Raw genomic sequence first — 21128 nt, forward strand, 5'->3', positions numbered from 1 at the left:
CCATTTAAACTGTATAGGCGCTAGCTAAAGTAGTTTATATGCCCCTTATCCCCTGTAACCTGGGACTGTATGGTGCAATAGCTCTGGTGGTCCGTTGTTAAAACAGTGCCCAAATCTACCTTTGTCCTGGGTACTATTTTGATTTTACTGGCCAAGAGAATTTGAATTTACTACTGCTAACTCCGACAATGAAAGCAGATAAGTAGCCAAACATGGCGGACACGGATGAGCCGTAAGTAGCTGCTGAAGAAACAAGCAAGAAACACAGTCATTAACTGCCCGAAAGATGCTTTCAAATCTCATTAACCTACGAAAGCACAGCATGAATGAACCTTCTTTTATTCTCTCTTTTTAGGGAGAAGAAAAGAAGGAGAGTAGTGGAGCTGACTGAGAAGTTAGTGATGAATTGGTAGAACTGCCGGAAGGTTTGAGGTTACTAGACAGGAGGAAGGTTAACGTTAGCTAGCTGAGGAAGCTAACCTAATACTGGTTGTAAACAAAACATTAAAGTAGCTAGTCTACGGACAAAACTATTGGCTAGTTGAGCGTGAGTTGCTAACACGTCCGTACAGTGATTGTTTTATAGTATCATTCACCTCTATTCAAAGTTAGAGGTATTTACTGTACGTTCTCACTGTTGACATGTTAGCTATTCACCTAGCCTACCAACTGGGAGCTGTCCAGGCAAGAGAGTTGGAAACCTAAATGTCATAGGGTCCCAAACGCCCACTTGTCAGATATGCAATTTTACTACATTTTCATTGAAAGATTAAACGTATTATATCATATGGGTCACATATGTTAGAGAGCAGACGCTTACACGGGGCAGGCATGAAAGCACAAGATTCTTGAACCTCATAAATTATTGCATGCTCTGCTGTAAACCGTAAATACCGTTACTATGTGAAAATTAATCATTAATCAGAGTACTGAGTTTAGGTCTTGACTGATTTAATTTTTTGCATGCTATCTGTAGACTTTGTGTAACATCAAACCATACAGTATTATGCATGCCATCTACCATTAAATACTCTGAGATTGTCAGAGATGCTGCTGATGACACATCATAAATGTACATATTGTTGTCTTCAGGATGGTGGTGGATGGAGGCAATGGAGGCAGCTGTGAGTGGGATGGGCGATGGAACCATATCAAAAAGTTTCTGGAAAGATCAGGGCCTTTCACGCATCCTGACTTTGAAGCAAGCACAGAGGTAATAATTACATTCACACTTCTTCCATGATGCAAATTGTGTATTTATTAGAGTGTGACCGATATTGGATTTTTGGGGCTGATGCCAATACTAGGGAGTAAAAATATTCGATATATCAGTACTGTTATATATATATATATATATATATACATAAAGATAAACACTTGTGAAAAAGATATGTAATGAAAGCAGGATATTTTACAGTTTAAAAATAAACTTTAATGACCTAAATGACATCAGTGCACTCAAACGGTAAACTTCACTGGGAATTAAATAAATATAAAAATAAATAGCCATGAATAAAAAACATAAGAACAAATATGTATATATGATATATATTTATCTCTGTTTAACATGAATGAAAACAAAGGATGAAATATACATCAATTGCTGCCTATATAACTTGACTTAACATGTGCATTTCCACTGCATTATTGCTTCTTAATAGAAGTATTCATATTAGCGAATATATGTGCCGATACTGATATATCTGTGATAGGCTGATATTGGCAGATAAAATCGGCTGGCTGATAAATTGGTTGGGCTCTAGTATTTATCATTTGATCTGTCATGTGACATCTTGTATTACTCTAATATGTAATGTCCATCATCTCTCACCACAGTCACTGCAGTTTATGTTAGAAACCTGCAGAATCCTGGTGATTGGTGCTGGTGGTCTTGGATGTGAGCTGCTGAAAGACCTGGTATACTCACTATTATTTTAAATATTTAAAAAATTTTATGTAAGTTTTAATGAATGGTCAACCTGTACTTTTCTTGTTTTCATTTCTCTTGTGTTACAGGCTTTATCAGGCATTCGCAACATCCATGTTGTCGACATGGACACCATTGATGTTTCCAATCTGAATCGCCAGTTCCTTTTCAGGTCAGTACTGTTATGCATTCTGTGTAAAATTTATGACCTGCATTATTAAGTAATGTCATGTTTGAATCAAGTAATTATTTTTCTTTTATTGTGTAATTTTGACCAGACCAAAAGATGTAGGTCGACCCAAGGCGGATGTTGCAGCTGATTTTATTAACAGCCGAATACCTGGATGCTGTGTTGTACCGTATCCTTTTGACACTGATGCATTGTGTGTCAGTTGTTCAATGAAGATTGTAAAGGCTAGATAAAAATTGAGTTGTTCAAAATGCCAAATCAATAATTCATAGTCCAAATGGAAAGAACAATGTAGCCCTGCCATAGTATGTGAAGCATTATGAAAATTCCTAAACTTTTATTTAAAAAATTGCTGAGTGAACTTCTCCTTGATGCTTTGTTCAGACATTTTAACAAAATCCAAGACCTGGATGAAACATTCTACAGACGTAAGTATTTTTATGACTTTTAATTTCCTACTTGTTGGAAATGGTTGGTGGGGGTGTAACAGTACAGACAGTTTATGTTTTGGTTCAGTTCATAATAAAGGGCTCTAGGTTTGATTCACTGACAATACTTTTCACTATAATAAACAACCTGAGACTAAAAGACAGACTGAAAAGCCATTTCAGCATTTAACGAGACTTCACTTGCCTGTTATATTTAAGAACAGTGACTGATACATTCCCACTCAGCACTGCTCACCTGGCTAGACAATATGTGTTAAATTATATTGGAATCCTTTTTCAGGTCTGTGATGCTGATGATTTTATATTGTGAAATATTGTTCCACACGATTTTTGTGATGCAGTGTAACCCGTTCCGGTTGGACTGCATCATTATCAGACATTAGATTTGAATGTATTCCCCTCTCTGTTTTCATCTAGAATTCCACATAATTGTCTGTGGACTGGACTCCGTAGTTGCCAGGAGGTGGATGAATGGTATGCTGGTAAGCTATTCCTCTTCATTGCAATCTTTGTTACAGTCCTAATTTTCTTGTTACATTTGCCGAATTTTATGTAGTAATGCTTGTAATTAATCAATGGTAAAGCTGTTGGTTGTTGTGCAAAAAAAGGAAGTTTTGTGCAACCCCTTTGTCTTTCTGTGCAGCTTTCTTTACTGGTGTATGAGGATGGTGTCTTGGATCCAGGTTCCATCATTCCTTTAATTGATGGAGGGACTGAAGGCTTTAAAGGCAATGCCAGAGTCATCCTTCCTGGCATGACTGCCTGCATCGACTGCACCCTTGAGCTTTATCCTCCTCAGGTAAGATTACATTTTTTTGTAAAATAATGTTTACAACCACAGCTTAATCACCTTACAGAAACAGTCCCTGGTCAGTTTTCTAAAATAAACCTGTCTTTGTAGATCAACTTCCCCATGTGTACAATAGCCTCCATGCCTCGTTTGCCAGAACATTGCATTGAGTATGTCCGGATGCTGCTGTGGCCCAAAGAGACACCCTTTGGAGGTATGAAATCAGCCTGTGGTTCCAATAATTTCTGTTAAATGGTCTTTGTTATATCAAGAATCAACATTAAGTACCCCCTGACTTGTAAGACCTATGAACAAAAAAGTCATTAGTTTTGTTTGTGTGTGTGTGTGTGTGTGTGTGTGTGTGTGTGTGTGTGTGTGTGTGTGTGCGTGCGTGCATTAGACGGTGTGGCCCTGGATGGAGATGACCCAGAACACATTCAGTGGGTGTATCAGAGATCTCTTGAGAGGGCAGCAGAATTCAACATAACAGGAGTCACATACAGACTAACCCAGGGTGAGTACATTGCATAAAACACAGCAAGCTGTTTCTGTCTAAATTATTTTTGAAACTTGATATTTTAGTCTGTGTCTGTAAAACATTCTTTCTTTTTGTGCAAAAAAGTTGGAGAAAATTACAACCAACATTTCTTATGGATGTTCACTCTAATCAGCAGAGTTGAGTAAGTAAAGCATATTTTCTATATCCTGTTTGAATGTTGCAGGTGTTGTTAAAAGGATAATCCCTGCTGTAGCTTCTACAAATGCTGTTATTGCTGGTAAGTAACTAAAAGTAAAAACTATTTTAGTATTTTAGTAGAGACTGGACCTTTGTGAAAGATTTTCATGCCCTACCATATAAGAGTTAATTATTTCCACACAGTACTGAGCATACTGACTTCTTGTTAACAGAAACTTTGTTTAAAACTTTTAAAACTTGGTTCTGCTTTATTTGACCCAGCTGCTTGCGCAACCGAGGTTTTCAAAATAGCATCAAGGTGAGTTTGCTGGCTTTGCTTGGCAGCCATATGCTCAAAACAAATTTTTGTATGAACTGCGCATGCCTTGCACCATTTCTCATGATGTTACCTTTTCCATCTGCAGTGCCTATATGCCTCTCAATAACTACATGGTCTTCAATGATGTTGACGGCCTGTACACGTACACTTTTGAGGCAGAACGGAAGGTTTGCCCCTGAAATGCATTTGGCAGTTCATGTTTGCTGCAGTGATCACGTCAGCATTTAGATAAAGTATGTTTATGTTCACTCTTGTTGCAGGAAAACTGTTCAGCCTGCAGCCAAGTACCTCTGGACTTGCACTTTGCTCCATCTTCCAAACTCCAGGAAGTGCTTGACTACCTGACTGAGAGGGCTTCCCTGTAAGTTTGCCTACCTCATTAGAATTTATTACCAATTACTACAGAATAACTAACATACTCAAGTTCTGCTTACGGTCATACTGTGTTATCTTGCTGTTTGATTTGTAGGTATGTATTATACATTGCCTTCCACAACCAATTATAATTTTTTTTCAGACAAATGAAATCACCTGCTATAACAGCAACAGTGGAAGGAAAGAACAAAACATTATATTTACAGGTAATAAATCTCTGGTTTCACACTGTTTTGTGTTTTCAGTTCAGTCTCATTGAAGTGTAAATCTGAGGTTCTCGTGGTAATGTGAGGTGTGTCCAAGGGATGCTCGTTTTGAATTTATTTATTTTTCCTGACAGATAGCTGACGCTCATTAACCGACCATTAACTGTTAACTGTGACGAGTGTTTGTAAACAAAACAGATGTTGAATCCTCCGTCACCGAATGCACTGTATAACCAGCATAATAGCTTCTCCGGTGTAGGAAAATATTAAATAACTTTTTAGGACGAATGGCAAATAGTAGGCAGACTCTCTAATGTATGAACAGAATAACAAACGAATGTTGAATCTTCCAGCGCCGAGAGCACTGTAACGAAAACCTCCTCCTCCTCTCCGCTCTCTTACTGTGTCAGTCTGTTGCTTCTGATTATTAATTAGAAATAACCAACAGGTTAACAAAGCGAAAACTTGCTGTTGCATTTTTCAGACCTCAAAATAAAATAAACAGGCCAGGCCTACCTCATTCTTGAGGATAGAGAACAGCTGTATGCTGTTTTTTATTCAGCAATAGCAACATGTCAACATGCTGTGGAGTTAGTCTGGTGCTCAGTCTGTTAACTGCAAGACCCTCAGCAGTGAAAACCCACTCAGATGGTACTGATGTCCCAGGATATTTTAACTGTTTGACTGATAGGTCAACATTCTTATTGTAGGTTAACGGTTAAGCGATTAATATTGAACAATATTAGTGTGTCCTGATGAAATTAGACAATCTTACAAGTTTTAGTTTGAGCTTAAGTTCATTTGGTATTTTGTTTTACAGTCTGTCGCTTCTATTGAACAGAGGACTCGACCAAATCTCTCCAAAACTCTGAAAGGTGAGGTACTTTATTTATACTGAATGTTTCCTAGAAATGGCACAGCATAGACTTTGAAGTTGTCAGAATACAATGAATGTATGAATGAATGCATTGTGACTATTCTGACTCCGTTATGTAATGAAGATTTTTTTTCCAGAGCTGGGGCTGACTGATGGACAAGAGCTGGCTGTAGCTGATGTCACCACACCACAGACCATGTTGTTCAGACTTTGCTTTACCTCATAGGACGAACTCAAGCACTCCCACGACCAGCTGATGTCATTCGTGTTTCTTGGCCAACTATGACTGGATGCAGAATGTTGAAAATGGCCTAAAAACTGGAGCAGTTTACAGTGGATTCAGTCACAGTATAAATGATAATACATTAGCTAATTTTATTGTTTTAATGTACTTATTGACTAAAGTTAATGTTTTGCACTGAAAAGCCAAATCATAGTTCACACCTTGTCATATTTTGGTGGTACAGCATCTGCAGGTGTTAGGGATTTCTGCATTAATGTGTTATCTGCACTACAACTTAAAGTGTGCTCTGTGCAAACAAAGAGACAACCAGTGGTTACTTTGGAAAATATTATTCTGTACTTCTGTTCTGGTTTTCAATATTTTCAATATTTATTTATTCCAACACATTTTTTAGTTGCAGTAACCACTGAAGTGGCAATGAAGAGACAATGATAATGATGTGTGAACTGGAATAAAATGTTTTTTTTTCTTACATAGCACTGTTTCTGTTCTCTTTATCTGCCATGTGATTGTGAGAGTGAAATAATATTCAGTATAAATGGACTGAGAGGCCTTTCTATATGAGATACACTTAGAAACCGTTACATGTATCAACACAGACTGAGCATTTAATTTGCAAGGTGTGGGCTAACTTACAAAAGCAAAGCCTCAAGCATAACATATTGAATATGTACGCACTGCAGTTGTGAAGAATAGTTTTATATTATTATTATTATTATTATTATTATCATTATTATTATTATTATTATTTAATTAAACTCTTAAAAACGTAGGCGTATGGGGTTCTGGAGGATCTCCCTCCGCTGACCAGACTTCCCCAGCATTCCAGGCTCAGTCATACTGGATCATGACGTCATGGTGCTACGTGGAAAGGAAGTGGCGAGCAGGCTAATGCTAGCTGGGCTACAAGTTGAGCGCGACCAAAACAAACGATGACGGCCGAGCGAGTGAGCCGAAAAAGGCTTGGAATGGATTTTCCTTGGTAGTACTGGCAGCGTTTTTGATGCGGAATAAGAGATGTCTCTGTTTCTATATGACTGACTTGCGTAGATTATATGATTTTTACGTGCCAAATGGTTTTGCGAACTGTAACTGTATCTGGATTGGTGCTGTCTCTGTACACCAGCGTTATGCGTTGGCTAACTTACAGCTTTGCTAGCTAGGTAGGTGGTCGCTAGCTGTCAACAGAGCTTTTCTGGACAGAACAAAACTTGAAATAGCTAAATATTGTTCACACCAGGTTAAAGTTGACAACGAAAAATGTCAGAGGACAGATAAAGTGACTGGGCTTTGTGTGACAACGCCAATTTCCTTGCAAGAACCGTGTAACGATTTCTGAATTTGGTGGTTGCTAGCTAAATTATTAGTCAAAATGAGTTGGTTCAACGCATCTCACCTGTCCAGCTTCGCTAAACAAGCGTTAACGACAGCTCAGAAGTCAATCGACCGTGTTCTGGACATCAAAGAAGAGGACCAATGGGGTGACACAACTGTGATGCCCTACGATGGTAAGTAATGGGGTGGTACACTGTTATAAATCTTATTTTGGATCACTGCTACAACCACTTCATAGATTAAAAATAATGTCTGTTGTTGTCAGATGTTACATTACCTGGAAAGCTGTCATTAAGTGGAGGATGGGGGATGACGCAGTGGGAAGCACCCCCCGAGGAAAAGACCACCACTCCTCCTCCCTCCTCAGAGGCCATCACTACCCCTGTCACCCGCACTGTTGTGGATGAATCAGAAAACTTTTTTAGTGCCTTTCTGTCACCTGTAGATGTTCAAGGTGTCACCCAAAGCCAGGTAGTGTCTGTACCCCCTGCTAAGTCCCAAAGGCGGCCTCAGGAGAAGGAGAAGAAAAACAAAGAGGCTGTGATCCTAAAAGACGTGGAGACTCAAAAGTCAGCACCTGCTGATAACATTCATGAGAATCAAACAGTTGCTGAGAGCCAGCCAGTGGAGTCTGAGCCTTCACCGGCAGCACCTTATCAAGACACTATCCTCTTGCATCCTGTGTCTCCTGTTTCTTCTTCCAATGATCTGAATTGTAACCCTGACAGCAAATTGAGTAGCGTAAAAAAAAATGTTGGCTCAACAGTTAATTCAGAATCAAAAACAGAGCAATCACAGACATCATCAGAACACCAGGTTGAGCAGGATACCACTGACTCCTCTGAACCTTCTGCTGTCACATCTGAACCGAAGAGCTCTACCGCTTCTGATTCTGCACCCTCACCATCCTCTAAAGAAGTACTCCTAGAACATAAAGACTCAAAGGTGGAGGACCGTCAAAATGACACCCCCTCCCCTCCAGTAAGCGCTTTCTCCTCAGGAACCTCTACCACCAGTGACATTGAAGTGCTTGACCATGAGAGTGTGTTGAGTGAGAGCTCAGCCAGTTCCAGACAAGAAACAGGTGAGGGTAAGGCTGGCCTTCACTTAATGCAGGGCTCTTTCCAGCTTCTCACTGCCTCCACCTGTGGAGATTTCCCCCGCCTGGAGGACTACCCCAAACTCACGGAGAGCTGCGGTTCCTCCTCAGATGCATTTGAACGCATTGATTCATTCAGTGTGCAATCACTGGATAGCCGGAGTGTCAGTGAGGTTAACTCAGATGATGAGATCCCTGGCAGTCGGACACTAGCGTCTGTCACTGCAGGTCCGGCTCCTCTAACGGTGTCGTCAGCTGTATGTCAGAAGCAGGAAGATAGTGTGGTGGAGAAGGTAGGAGAGGAGGAAGAGGAGGAAGAAGAGGCATTCACTGAAACAATGAGGGAGCAGTCACTGGATGAGATGGAGGAGAGTGGGCGGAGTGCGACACCTGTGAATAGTGAGCAGCCTGAAGAGTTGACAGAGCAGGAACAGGAATCTGAGGCTAATGTCACATTATCTGATCCCTCCTCCAACACTGAAGAACAGATCACTCCTCCAATCACAGAAGAGATGAAAAGTGTCTCAACAGTTCAGATACTGGAGCTTCAAAAGGTAACAACTTGCATTGAATTCCTATGTATCTGGTTTAATCAGTTGTAAAGATTTGTTTTATGCAAATATTGTATGCATTTTATGTGTTTTCAGTACGGGCAGTAGTTGGTCATAGGGATGTGACATTCTGCAAAATTTAAGTTTACAAATTCTATGTATCTGTGTGGATCACAGTGAATACACTAGGCTTTTTGTTCAACTCTAAAACATCCTACCTCCAGAACATATCGTTGCAGCACTTTGGTAAATAAATATGAGGGATTGAAGAAAAGCTGTTTATCTGATCAAGAGTAATTACTTGATAATTGACTTAATAATTTGTAGCTCTGTAGTAATCACAAAGAAACATTTAAAATGTAACAACAAATACTTTCAAACTCAACTCAGTATTTTGCCTTGTGCAGAGGGAGATTGTCTTTAATCTGAATTTTCCCATGTTGTCCAAGACCATTCAACAGGCATGTATTTCAAAATATCTGCTAGTAAATAGTGTATTCAGAACTTTTGTTTGCTCAAATATTCCCTGCAAAGTCCCAGAATTTGTTTGGCTATGTGAACAAGGCAATTGTAAAAAATCACACAGTGTATTTAAACACTGGTTCACTGCTTTCCTCATGGGTAAATTTAATATTTTCAGGCTTTTCTGTGCAACTGCTGTTGTAAACATGAGGAATGTTGTGGACATGTTGCAGGTGATTGATGAGCTGTCAGGCCGCCTGGAGAAGAGAGAGTCTCAGCTGCTAGCAGTCAGCAAAGACAAGGCCGGGCTGGAGGAGGAGTGTGACAATCTCAAAGAGTGAGTATATGCCACACGCAGCTGCTTTACAAAGGCACTTTAAATGATCTTGATAAGGAAGTCGTTTTGACCAATGTTCTTGCTGATATTTACTTCAGACAAGGCTTTGCCAACATAAGATCACTGTGGATTAAACATTTTCAAAATGATTATTGTTCTTGTTTTATGTGAAAAACAAACAGCTAAGCTACTATAAAGCTTTAAATGGTCATATTAAATACCTTTTATGTACTTATGTAATTATTAAAACTACAATATAGATATACTGGCAAAATGTTGTGGTGTTTTCTTGAAGTAGCTCTGCTTGTTGAATGCTTAAAATAATCTACTTGTGTAGGTCGTCTTGGCCTAGAGGCTGTATATATTTTGACTATGAGCTCTTTCACTAATTAGTCTGTTCATCCTCCAGTGAAGTGATAAGCCTCAAGGAGGAGAGCTCCACTGTTCAGTCCCTGAAGGATGAGTTCACCCAGCGCATAGCAGATGCAGAGAGAAAGGCTCAGTTGGCCTGCAAAGAGAGAGATATAGCCAAGAAGGTAACTCTCATATTAGACAAGTTGATAAACCAAGAGCTACAAAAGCAGTTTTAGATTTTTCCTATACACCAAACCCAAATCCATATATTTTGACATTCAAATCCAAAATCAAACATGTCCAAAGTTTCTGTGTCAAAGACATTTTTCTGTGCTACAGGAGATAAAGGGCTTGCGAGAAGAGCTCTCTACAAGGCTGAACTCCAGTGACACAATGGAGATCATCAAAGAGAAAGAGGAGCAGATCAGGGGTCTACTGGAAGAGGGTAAGACACATTCACAGAGCAAACTATTACTCACCAACCCACTCGCCACCTGTTCAGTCTAAAAAGGCTGCACAGTCAAAAAAAAGTATGTGAACATAGAGGCAGGTGTTGACTCGACCTTGAATAATACTGCAGCTGCTTATACTGTCTCCAACTTCACAAAAAGTTGCTCAAGTAGCACAAGAGGTGTTGAATGAAGAGTGTGCTTGCCAAAAAAATATAAATGCATTTACCACCTGGATATAAACCTGTCAAAATGTAAGCTTGCCCACATTAACTGTGTCCTAGCATACCTCGGTTATTATTTTTTATTTGGTAAATGCGGGACAATTTGCATTTTATAGCTTTGTTTCACAAAAAGGTTGCAGTTTTCTGTATATTTTATGGGGGGACAGCCCTAGAAGATTTGTCTGGAAATGTGTGATTAATGGAGTTAATGGATGGAAACCATAATTTCAAAGTTATGGCAGATGATTTACTTGGGCTCAAAAAATCCTGCATACATCAGTCTTGATGTAGAAGAGTGTGGATGTTTAAAATAATATCTGGAGCCTTTATACCACTGAAATACTGCTCAGACGTGGTGGGTTTTGTCTCAGCATCTGTTTATAACTTTACCTAAGTAGGTGTTTATTTCTCTCACTTTAAGGTGAAAAGTTGTCCAAGCAGCAGCTGCAGCACAGCAACATCATCAAGAAGCTGCGTGTGAAGGAGAAGGAAAGCGACACAAAAATCATCAAGCAGCAGAAGAAAATCAAGGAACAGGAGGAAGAGCTCAGGCACCTGCAGCAGGTCAGAATTCAGTCCAGTGTAAAAGGGTTATTCTTTTGAACTCTCAATTCAGACTGAATTGGCTTTTAAGTTTTATTTCCATTGTTTGACTTGTTTCTAGCTTTTCCCTTGAGCAAGCCTATCTGAAAGTGCCACCTATGCTACACTCTTTGAAATGAATAGGCCACTTGAACCACACTCATTAACACACCTCAGAACCATGTTATTGCTGCTAGTGATGGTCATTTGAAGAATTATGGCAGACTTACAGGTTTAACATAATGATGGCTGTAGTGGGCTGGATCATGTCATATTTAGTTAAGGTTTTTAGTGTATCACAAGCTGTGTCAAAAAACAACATCTCTTGATAATACTCAACTTGTTAGTAAAGATATAGTACAGGAAAGCTGAAGAATATATGGCCTTTAAATGTTGTATATCTACATATTTATTATTTGTTTACCTCTGTTTGTTACCGTGTTCTCTTTTTCTTTCATCATATGAACCAGTGTAAAACATGACTTGTTTTTCCTCAAAGAGTTGGACTCAATTACTGTTATGATTAGATAAAATATTATTGTAATTGACTGCAATTAGTATAATTATGGCAACCATTCTGCCCATTTTTTATATGTTTAGGTTCTGGATGGGAAGGAGGAGGTGGAGAAACAGCACAGGGAAAACATCAAGAAGCTGAACGCTGTGGTGGAGCGGCAGGAGAAAGAGCTGAGCAGGCTGCAGTCAGACTCTGAGGAGCTGCAGGAGAAAAACAGAAGCCTACAGGCCGCTCTGGACAACTCTTACAAGTAAACACTGCCACACCCTGCTGTTAATACTGAATACTGAGAACTACAGCTCTTACTGTAAATATATTCCCTCCAGCTGGCTATTATGTTCTTCTATGGTTGAGTATACATACAGCACAGTGTTTGGAAAGTGACACATTCATTGTGTGGCACTCCAGTTTATTGGATTTGAAAGGAAACAATGAAACTGAAGTTAAATTGTTAGCTTCCACCTTTATTTTGAGGGTTCATTGGGTGTAGTGTAGGAAGTGTGGGAATTGTTAACATTGTTATACATAGTTCCCCAGTTATAAGGGAACAGAAAGTAGTTGGATAAATTAACATGTTCTTAAATAATATTGTATATAAATACCCCGTAGTCATTGTTTCATTTCAAATCCAGTGTGCTGGAGTACAGAGCCAAATCAGTAAAGAATGCTTCACAGTTCATATACTCGCTGACTACACTGTAATAGGGTCATGATGTTAATGGTCTTCTTCAACATCTGTTGCCAGGGAGCTGGCAGAACTCCACAAGGCGAATGCCAGCAGAGCCAGCGTGGCTGAAGAAGCAGCTCTGAGCAGGGAAACGCAGGCCAAGGAGCAGCTGAGTCTGGCTCTGGAGAAAGCCCAGGAGGAGGCCAGGATGCAACAGGAGGTCCTGGCCAACCAGGTAAGACATGCTCAAGATGTAGAAACATAACATGGAACAGTTTGTTTGCTGGATTAGTGCTGTGTGAGGGACACAGCAAACTGTATACTGAACAAGTTCATGCAACATGTACAGCAGGCTTTGGTTTAGAGTCAGTAAACCTCAATCCCCAATGTGAGTCACTACTGCAGCTATGATTTATAACTGATTTCTTGCTGTGAGGCTGAAGGTACTGCATCCTCAGGGATCCTTAGTTGAATTTTTTACAGCATATGCATAAGTTTCTTTTTATTTTTGCACACTAATTTCTCAATAATATTTTATATTAATAAATTATTTCATTTACACATAAATGAAACAAAGCTGGTACTACCTGGATTAATTGTTCTGCCATTTCTCAATTTTGTGCACTTGCCAAGTACCTCCTCACTGCCAAGTTTAACTGTACATTACCTCATCAACTCTTTCTAATGTTGTCCACAGGTGGCTGACCTGAGGCTGGCTCTGCAGAGGGCTGAGCAACAGCAGGCAAGGAAAGAAGATTATTTGAGGGAGGAGATCAGTGAACTTCAGCAGGTAACTTCATATGCTTGATCTATTGTGTCCAGCCAAGCTAATTGTGACAGGGCAGGAATTGTTTGATGTACTTATTTTTTATTTTCTACAGAGGCTCCAGGAGGCAGAGACAAGGAACCAAGAGCTCAGTCAGAGTGTTACCTCGGCAACACGGCCCCTTCTGCGACAGATCGAGAACTTACAGGCCTCATTGGGCGGACAAACAGCATCCTGGGAAAAACTGGAGAAGAACATCTCTGATAGGCTCGGTAAGAGGCAGGAGTTTAACTGTATGTGTAAAACAATCGCCATGACAGTACCGTACAAAGCAGGTAAAAATCCTAACCTCTTTTTATTCTCCCTTCAATCCCCTTTACTTTTCAACAGCTGATGCCCAGGCACAGCTGGCTGTTGCTGTGGAGAAGGAGCGTTCAGCAACGGAGGAACTGTTGTCCATCAAGTCCCAGCTGGCTTCTCTGGAGTCCCAGAATTCCTTGCTCCGCCAGGAGAAAGCCCGCCACCTGGCACAACTGGAGGCTGAGAAGAACAAGAGAGAGAAACTGGAGGATGAGAGCAGCAGGTAATGAATTACAATTTAAAACTCAGCCCTACAGAGTTTAGTGATGGTGTACATCCGTCCATCAACCAGTCACCAATACATATACTCTCTGTTCTCTATGTATTTATGTGTACAACTGTGGAATGTGGGATAGATGGGTTGTGTTGCTTGTTTAGCAGCTTAAGCCAAGAGATTCATTTAATTTTGCTGTCAGGACCTTTTTTGCTTTGCAGTCATTTTGTACAATGTATGGATGAATGAGAGCATCATTGGATGGTTAATAAATACAGGTTTTCCCAAACTGCATCAGAGAAGCTTCAAGTAGCACATTTCCCTGACTGGGAATTGAACTCAGACTGCAGTGGTGAGAGTGCTGAATCCTTACCACAATACCACTGAGAGTGCATTGTAGATGAGATGGATGCTGTATGAGTAAGTGCTGTATGATGAAAATAGAAGAATTGACGTCTTCTCAAGTTTTTCTCTAAAACAGTGGTGTTCTTGTCTGCAGTTGGTGTAATTTTAATGCCACCACCTGCAGTTTCTGCGTTGTCTGCCTCATCTCAGTAAAGCCTTGAGGGAATTTCTTCAAATTTGGCACAAACATTTACTTGGACTCAAGGATGAAGTGATTCAATTTTGGTGGTAAAAAAGTAACATATCTAGATCACAAAACCAGTCTGTTGATTATGTGTGATCCTGGATTTAAAAGTCACAATTGTTGTCCCACTACTTTGTTAAGAGAAAGGGTGAGAGAAGACTTGTGGCCCAAAAGAATACTGCATTAGACCTGTACCAACCAGCTATGGCTGGGGGTTTTTAGACACGTGAAGAAAACACTGGCAGAGTTTTTCAGACTGTGGAAGTTCTCTGAAACATCTACTCACTACATCTCCTCTTGTAATGCTAATGCCTCCTCGAGAGTGTTTTTGTTTAACAACAAAGCCATTTGTGAGTCAGAGTATGAAGCAGAGGTTGGTGGAGCCACCCTCCCCCCTCCAAGGGGAACTACTCATGCATGCGCACATGGCTGTATGTGACAGCGGTATCTTTTGTGAGAAGGTGAGCTGTTGTCATGGGGCCAGTGGCGCAATGGATAACGCGTCTGACTACGGATCAGAAGATTCTAGGTTCGACTCCTGGCTGGCTCGGAGCACTTTTATCTCATTATGATAGGTGTCTGCATATAGTGCACTGTGCAGACATCATGCGACACAGAGGAAAAAATAGAGAATTAGCTCTATATTTTACACTGTTATGCTTTTATTTGATTAAGCCTGTCAGAGAGGTATTATGTTAGTTTTGAATCTTTAATGCTGTTGATTGTTTTCAGTGATGTCTTGCTTTTTATCTCAATGTAGGGAGCATGTTGAATTGGAAAATCTGCGAGGAGAACACAGTCGAATGCTGGACGAGGCCAAGAAGGAAAAGGTATCATAATGCTCTCTCCTTCTGTTGTTGTTATCCCCTATGAAACATCTTCTTTATGTGCACATTTTTGTTTCTTCTACCAGCTGCTGTTGACCAATCAGCTAGAAATGGAGAAGATGAAGGTGGAGCAAGAGAAGAAGAAAAGCTACTTGGCACAAGAGGCACTCAAGGAAAAGGTTTAGGAGGACTTTAGAAATTATTCTCATCAACTATTATCTTTAGTCTATTTCATTTAGTCAGCAGTTCTCAATTTAAACAGGGAAGATGTTTTAATTTTGTTTTCTAATAGTTGTGAAATGATTCCCTATCAGGAGCGGAAGGCTATGACCCACTCTGTAGGAGAGCCCGCAGCGTCTTCCACACCCTCCCTGTCCCGCTCCAGCTCCATCAGTGGTGTGGACAATGCTGGTCTGCACACCCCTATTCTTTCCCAGGTACACACTCTGGAAATGTTAAACTCGAGAAATGAAGTTGAGTTTGTACATACTTGGATTTGTGTAGGTTATTTGGTTTTATTCCATGTTTTATTCTTCCCCAGGATGACTCTTTAGACCACTCACTAGGCACCATGACCATGTCTGTGTCGATGAGTGGGACCAACCTGTACGAGGCTGCCAGGCTGTCTGGGGGGTCGAGCATCATAGAGAACCTCCAGTCTCAGCTCAAACTAAGAGAAGGAGAGATAGCTCAGCTGCAGGTAGCAATTCAGAACAATGTTGCACAAAGCTACTGAAAACTGTATTCACAAGTTTGATGGTTCTGCTGCATGTCAGCCACATCTGCCTGCGGATAGAAAGCTGCACAAATATACTATGTTTTCTCACAATTAAAAAAAAAAAAAAAAAAAAAAAGAATTTAAAAGTGAAAAAAGTGTCAACTCTAAAACATGATAGAAAAAAAATTGTCATCTCCTGTACTCAAAGCCAGTAATGGTATGTACTGGTGGTTTTTAAAACCCTTTTTCTTTCCTTCTGCTGTTGCAGCTTGAAATCTCTAGTCTGGAGAGGAGTCGCTCTGTGATGGCGGAGGAGCTGGTTCGACTGACTAATCAAAATGACGAGATGGAGGAGAAGGTGAAGGAGATCCCCAAGTTGAAAATTCAGCTCAAGGTGAGAGCTATAAATCTTGGGTGTAGTCTCAGAGATCAGAGAAGATGTTTTATTCTAACTATTAAACTCTTCAGAAGCACTGTGTCAGCAGAGGTTTCTTCCACTTACATGTGTGATTGTGCATATCAGGATCTGGAGCAAAGGCACAACACCATCCTGCAGATGTATGGAGAAAAGGCTGAAGAGGCGGAGGAGCTGAGATTGGACCTTGAAGATGTGAAGAACATGTACAAAACCCAGATTGATGAACTGCTGCAGAACCAGAAATAAACCGTTTTTACTGCACTGTGTTACATCTGGGACACTCACAAGCAAATCATTTGGACATCTTAGCCAGAAACACATTCACAGAAAAGATAGGACATAAGATTTAAGTTTAATCACTTTGTCAAAATAAAATTCATTTATCTTTATCTATTATTTTATTTTAATGAATTATAATATACTCTATTTAAGTGGGGTGGTGGGATTACACATAACATACACTGCATTATTACAGAATCAGTATGAAGGATAGCCACAGTTTGTGATTCAGGTGTCCATTTGAAATCTTTGGGCGTTAGTACAAACTTTGCTTTAGACAAAATTTCTCATGATTGAACCTTTGACATAGTATTGTATAGACAGTTTATAACTGTAGGAGAGGTTGAAGGTTTTTGCACTATACAAAGTCATCCTTGTTTATTTCTTGAGGCATATTCAGAATGGTTTAAGAAATATATAAAAAATTGTACAGAGAAATGTATGTATTCTTAACTCCTTATAAATCACAAAATTTGGTGTAGACCTGAGAGTAGTCTGTGATTGGAATCCCAAAAATGGGATTTTAAATTATATAAATATGTAAATGAATAAACATTTATTTGGGTGGTGAAACTACTGTCATTCGTACTTTAAATTGTTTGGAATCCCATATTGAAGGTCAGCGTCTTCATGGCATTCACACAAAATACTACATTATCTCAGTGCTACATACACATACTTTCTCAAATGAATTTCCATGTTCTGAACAATTCCATACAGTTGTCCAATCTTTATCTTATATTTGACCCACAGTCAGCCAGACATACATTTTATTAAAACTGACATTTTATACTGTTTGTGAAACATACACTACATAACCTATTGTCTCTCTCTTGTGAAGAACAGGTGTGCTTTTGAGGAGAGACATTTAATCACATTTAGATCTGTAAAAATGTAAAACTTTTTGATACTGGATTTTACCATTTAATGGTAAGTTTTTCTTCCATTTTCAGACTCCAGCCTATTATCTAATTAATAGTTACTGTTTCTTGTTTTGATGTTAACCTTTAGTTCACAGTATTTAGGCTAGAGTGTGGTACACAGCGCCACCCTGTGCCTGTTAATGCACACGACATGCCGGTATAAGGTTTCCGGTGTTATGGCGACCACCGGTAACATCATCGCTTCAGTTTGGAGAGTAGCAGGCTGTGCGTACAGGTAACCCGTCTCTCACACAAACTCGTACGAGTCTTTTATAGACGACTATTGCCAGTGCAAATTTTAGTACCACAAAAGTGTTGAATATTGTTTCCTGTCCAGTTCTTCTGCTCCACATCGCCACTGCATAAATTACTGTTAAGGGGTCTTGGCTTTGTCAAGAACTAACGCTACATGTTAGCCAATACGTAAATATTTCACACATTAGCCTCCAATAATTTGATTTTCATATACTTTATACCGTTAAAAAATAGTAAGTAATGCGTCATTACTTTTGCAGCTCCTCAGTCTTAACATTTATCTAACGTGCCTGTGCAGTCACTGAGTTTCTGGTCGGTTGCAACGTTAACGTTATCTTAAACTAAATAATGTTAAGCTAGCTAAAAGTTTGATAGTCTCATAACACAGTTAAGCTAATTAGCTGGCTAAAATGAAGTTTGCTTGTTTGAGATCTCATTAGCGATGAAAGACATGGATATAAAATCACATTTTCTAGAGCTTTTAAAAAATCAGAAACAACCATCTGTCTTATATTAACACTTAAATTAAACCTGTTCCAACAAATGCCATCATAAAGTTTTGTGAACATCGCCAGCGCCGTAAATTCACACGTAGCTTTTCCCTCGGAGACATTCGTGAGATTTGACAGTTTAATGCAGCACGGTAGTTTTTACGTCCACAGCCGACTGTTAGACTAATTTCACTGATACTTAACTCCCTTTAAGTTAATTCCGCGAGAATGCGTAATTAGTGACTGGCCATACATTTGCCAGCTTTGGTCACCAAAATCTGCAAAATAGACAGTTTACTAATTTTGGTAAATCCAGAAACATCAATCTCAGCTCCTTCAGATGTGAAACTGTTCAGGAGCCATTATTAAACAGCACATTGTGGTTAGAGCATCAGCAAAAGTCACACTGTTCATCAGTCATCGATTTTTGTGAGTGAAAAATGCCTTTGGCTAAAGGCTTTGTAAGCACATTCATGCTTGAGACTTTAACAAGTTAGCCACCTGGAGCTGTGTTGGTCACATTATTAACAGCCCAGGACTTTTCATGTGCCCCTCCAATCTCATTTGTGATTACTCAGACAACAGTCGGAAAAAGGGCCAGTAATACTTCCTGCAACAGGACCTCTCCTTATGTGGAGCTCAGATCCGCTTGGAGCTATGCTCCCACACACTTGCTTGTGCCCACATGCTTGTATACTGTGGTGTTAGACTTTTAACCAAGATTACAGAGTGCTAGTCTGAGTCTGAATCTCTGTCTCTCCCCTTCTCACAGAGGGCTGTGAAGAGAGGCAGCTATCTCACATGTCTATGTAATTCTGACTATGCTGCTCTTGGTAGCACTGGGCATAGTTTTTTCTTCCACTGTGGTCACCACTGAGAAGGCTGCAAACACCAACCACAAACCACCAGCACCGCTCCTCAACTTCAGCAGGATCTCCCTGCCGCCGGAGCACATACCCTACTTCCTCTACAACAACAAGAGGGTCGCCAAGCAATGTAGTCTGGACCCACTCTGCCCTTTTAAAGTAAGATATGCACTCTGTCAACTTTTCACTGTTTAGATGTTTTTTCAGTGCAGAATGGCAGCATGTTAGTTACAGTAGTTTCTTTGAGTTTCGCTGTGTTGTGAAGGAAAGCTCCAAAAACTTTACTGTCAAGTGCCATAAGATTTAGATTATGATTGTGTTACACCACTATATAAAGCTTCTTGTCTCGCTTGTTCTCTCTCACTCTCTCTCCCTCTCACACCACACACACACACATTTTCACACTTGTTTTTACAACAGGATGCACTGGATTTGTTTGCCTGTTGGGGTTACGAGAAGAACTGTGATCCAGGGAAGCGCTTTAGCTATCCAGTGTGTACCAAAGCTGACTCTGGATGGTACTGCTCCTCATATCACATTCTAACACACTTCATGTTCTCACTCTTTTGTCCTAAGTGGTATAATGCAATACAGTTTACATAATTTACTTCCCACATTCTTACTGCAGCCATCTGTGATGTGTCAGATGCTCAGCAATCTTAAGTATCACAAATAAAAGTGCTCTTTTATGCATGGGTATTGAATTTACTGTACCACTGTCTCCAACTGTCTTTCCAGACTAAAAGTGTGCTCATTTACAGCATGCATCATTGATGAGCCATTCTGGTTTTGGCTTTGCTGATTTGCCTACAGTAAATCTCTGATCTGTTAGGACTCGTTCACTGGAGGCAGCCCAGGAGCTTTTCTGGAAGCAGGCTGATTTTGGCTATGTCAAAGAGCGTCTCTCTGAGCTCAAAACACTCTGCAAGGCCAGCAAGCCAGTAAGTCTGCTCATTTCCTTAGTTCCCACGGCCTACTGAGTCAACAGGAAGAAACAACAGGTAGAAAGAGACACAATGTTAAGGAGACAATAGGCCTGATTTTCTTAGGACATGATTTTCAGTTCAAAGCAGTAGTATACAGAGCGTATAATATAGACACCACTCTCACAAACTCCAAGATCCGTTTTTTTAGTTTATTAGTTTATTAATAGTACTTGAATACTGAATAGTTCAAATTTTTTATATTTTTCAGGGGGACTCATCATTAAAATGCAGTAGCCACACTAGATTCTGTAAGGCAACTAACCTTTATCTGGACTTGCGGAAGACACGCAGAAGTCATGAGAGGTCAGTACAATTCAAATTACAATACAATTCAAATATCCTTCAAAAAAGCATGACCCTGATTCTGATGAGAATGTGCCTTGGAACCTACCCATTTTTATTCTGCAGATACATGGAGGACTTCATTCAGAAGGGTGAGATTGGTGGTCATTGCAGACTGAACAAACGAGCGCTTGCTGCCGAGGGAGAGCACAAGAGCCCCTTGCAGTCTTGGTGAGGCAGGACACACACATTCACACACTCAGTTTGTGAGCTTTAGCCAAAGACTATGGCATGATCTCTTGGGAATTTGAGAAAACATGGGTTTATGGTTACTAAAAGAGATTCCCTGACGGAGAATCAAACCCCGGCCGTGGCGGTGAGAGCGCCGAATCCTAACCACTAGACCACCAGGGAGTTGATAATAAATATTTATGAACAGTTTTTGTTATATATTACAGGCTTTTAGTCATGGCCTGTATTATTCAGTAAGTAAGCAGATATTC

General features: G+C 40.0%; 3 protein-coding genes and 2 non-coding genes across 7 annotated transcripts in view; 4 read left to right on the forward strand and 1 right to left on the reverse strand.

Annotated features, from left to right (window-relative positions):
• Nucleotides 1-212: 212 nt before the first annotated feature.
• Nucleotides 213-6533, forward strand: LOC111221754 (NEDD8-activating enzyme E1 catalytic subunit). Of its 3 annotated transcripts, XM_022745297.1 has the most exons (18): nucleotides 213-232; nucleotides 356-394; nucleotides 1093-1213; nucleotides 1837-1917; nucleotides 2017-2099; nucleotides 2206-2286; nucleotides 2502-2545; nucleotides 2984-3048; nucleotides 3210-3365; nucleotides 3468-3570; nucleotides 3757-3870; nucleotides 4079-4132; nucleotides 4315-4351; nucleotides 4458-4539; nucleotides 4633-4733; nucleotides 4890-4953; nucleotides 5774-5828; nucleotides 5968-6533. In XM_022745297.1, the coding sequence occupies exons 1-18, from the start codon at nucleotides 213-215 to the stop codon at nucleotides 6054-6056; spliced, it is 1389 nt and encodes a 462-aa protein (XP_022601018.1). In that variant the 3' UTR covers nucleotides 6057-6533. The 3 variants fall into 3 exon arrangements, with proteins under 3 accessions (XP_022601018.1, XP_022601019.1, XP_022601017.1); XM_022745298.1 differs by lacking the exon at nucleotides 356-394; XM_022745296.1 differs by lacking the exon at nucleotides 213-232 and having other exon boundaries at nucleotides 312-394.
• A 462-nt stretch (nucleotides 6534-6995) lies between these two features.
• On the forward strand, nucleotides 6996-17381 carry tmf1 (TATA element modulatory factor 1). The gene is made up of 17 exons (XM_022745571.1): nucleotides 6996-7582; nucleotides 7675-9062; nucleotides 9755-9858; nucleotides 10268-10394; nucleotides 10552-10657; nucleotides 11307-11449; nucleotides 12068-12234; nucleotides 12730-12886; nucleotides 13349-13441; nucleotides 13533-13689; nucleotides 13808-14000; nucleotides 15341-15410; nucleotides 15494-15586; nucleotides 15722-15844; nucleotides 15949-16107; nucleotides 16394-16519; nucleotides 16649-17381. Exons 1-17 carry the CDS (start codon nucleotides 7447-7449, stop codon nucleotides 16787-16789), a joined length of 3483 nt encoding a protein of 1160 aa, XP_022601292.1. The 5' UTR covers nucleotides 6996-7446; the 3' UTR covers nucleotides 16790-17381.
• On the forward strand, nucleotides 15058-15130 carry trnar-acg. The gene has a single exon. It is a non-coding gene; the product is annotated as a tRNA-Arg (tRNA).
• Nucleotides 17382-17931: 550 nt separating the features above from the next.
• The window catches only part of eogt (EGF domain specific O-linked N-acetylglucosamine transferase), a 35552-nt gene continuing 32355 nt past the window's right edge, over nucleotides 17932-21128 (forward strand). The window contains exons 1-6 of the mRNA XM_022745315.1: nucleotides 17932-17980; nucleotides 19264-19516; nucleotides 19778-19875; nucleotides 20190-20298; nucleotides 20552-20646; nucleotides 20752-20856. Coding sequence (XP_022601036.1) covers nucleotides 19313-19516; nucleotides 19778-19875; nucleotides 20190-20298; nucleotides 20552-20646; nucleotides 20752-20856 — 611 coding nt within the window. The 5' untranslated portion in view covers nucleotides 17932-17980; nucleotides 19264-19312. The remainder of the gene's footprint in view (nucleotides 17981-19263; nucleotides 19517-19777; nucleotides 19876-20189; nucleotides 20299-20551; nucleotides 20647-20751; nucleotides 20857-21128) is intronic.
• trnae-cuc lies at nucleotides 20968-21039 on the reverse strand. The gene has a single exon. It is a non-coding gene; the product is annotated as a tRNA-Glu (tRNA).

This window comes from Seriola dumerili, unplaced genomic scaffold, assembly GCF_002260705.1.
Source record: "Seriola dumerili isolate Sdu_G_001 unplaced genomic scaffold, Sdu_1.0 BDQW01000088.1, whole genome shotgun sequence".
Classification (NCBI taxonomy): Eukaryota; Metazoa; Chordata; class Actinopteri; order Carangiformes; family Carangidae; genus Seriola; species Seriola dumerili.

Coding starts and splice junctions, on each gene's coding strand:
- LOC111221754 (XM_022745296.1), top strand. CDS start 327: ATGAACCTTCTTTTATTCTCTCTTTTTAGGGAGAAGAAAAGAAGGAGA. Junction 1,214..1,836: donor ACTTTGAAGCAAGCACAGAG/GTAATAATTACA, acceptor CTCTCACCACAG/TCACTGCAGTTTATGTTAGA. Junction 4,734..4,889: donor CTGACTGAGAGGGCTTCCCT/GTAAGTTTGCCT, acceptor ATTTTTTTTCAG/ACAAATGAAATCACCTGCTA.
- tmf1 (XM_022745571.1), top strand. CDS start 7,447: ATGAGTTGGTTCAACGCATCTCACCTGTCCAGCTTCGCTAAACAAGCG. Junction 11,450..12,067: donor AGCTCAGGCACCTGCAGCAG/GTCAGAATTCAG, acceptor TTATATGTTTAG/GTTCTGGATGGGAAGGAGGA. Junction 16,520..16,648: donor AGTTGAAAATTCAGCTCAAG/GTGAGAGCTATA, acceptor TGTGCATATCAG/GATCTGGAGCAAAGGCACAA.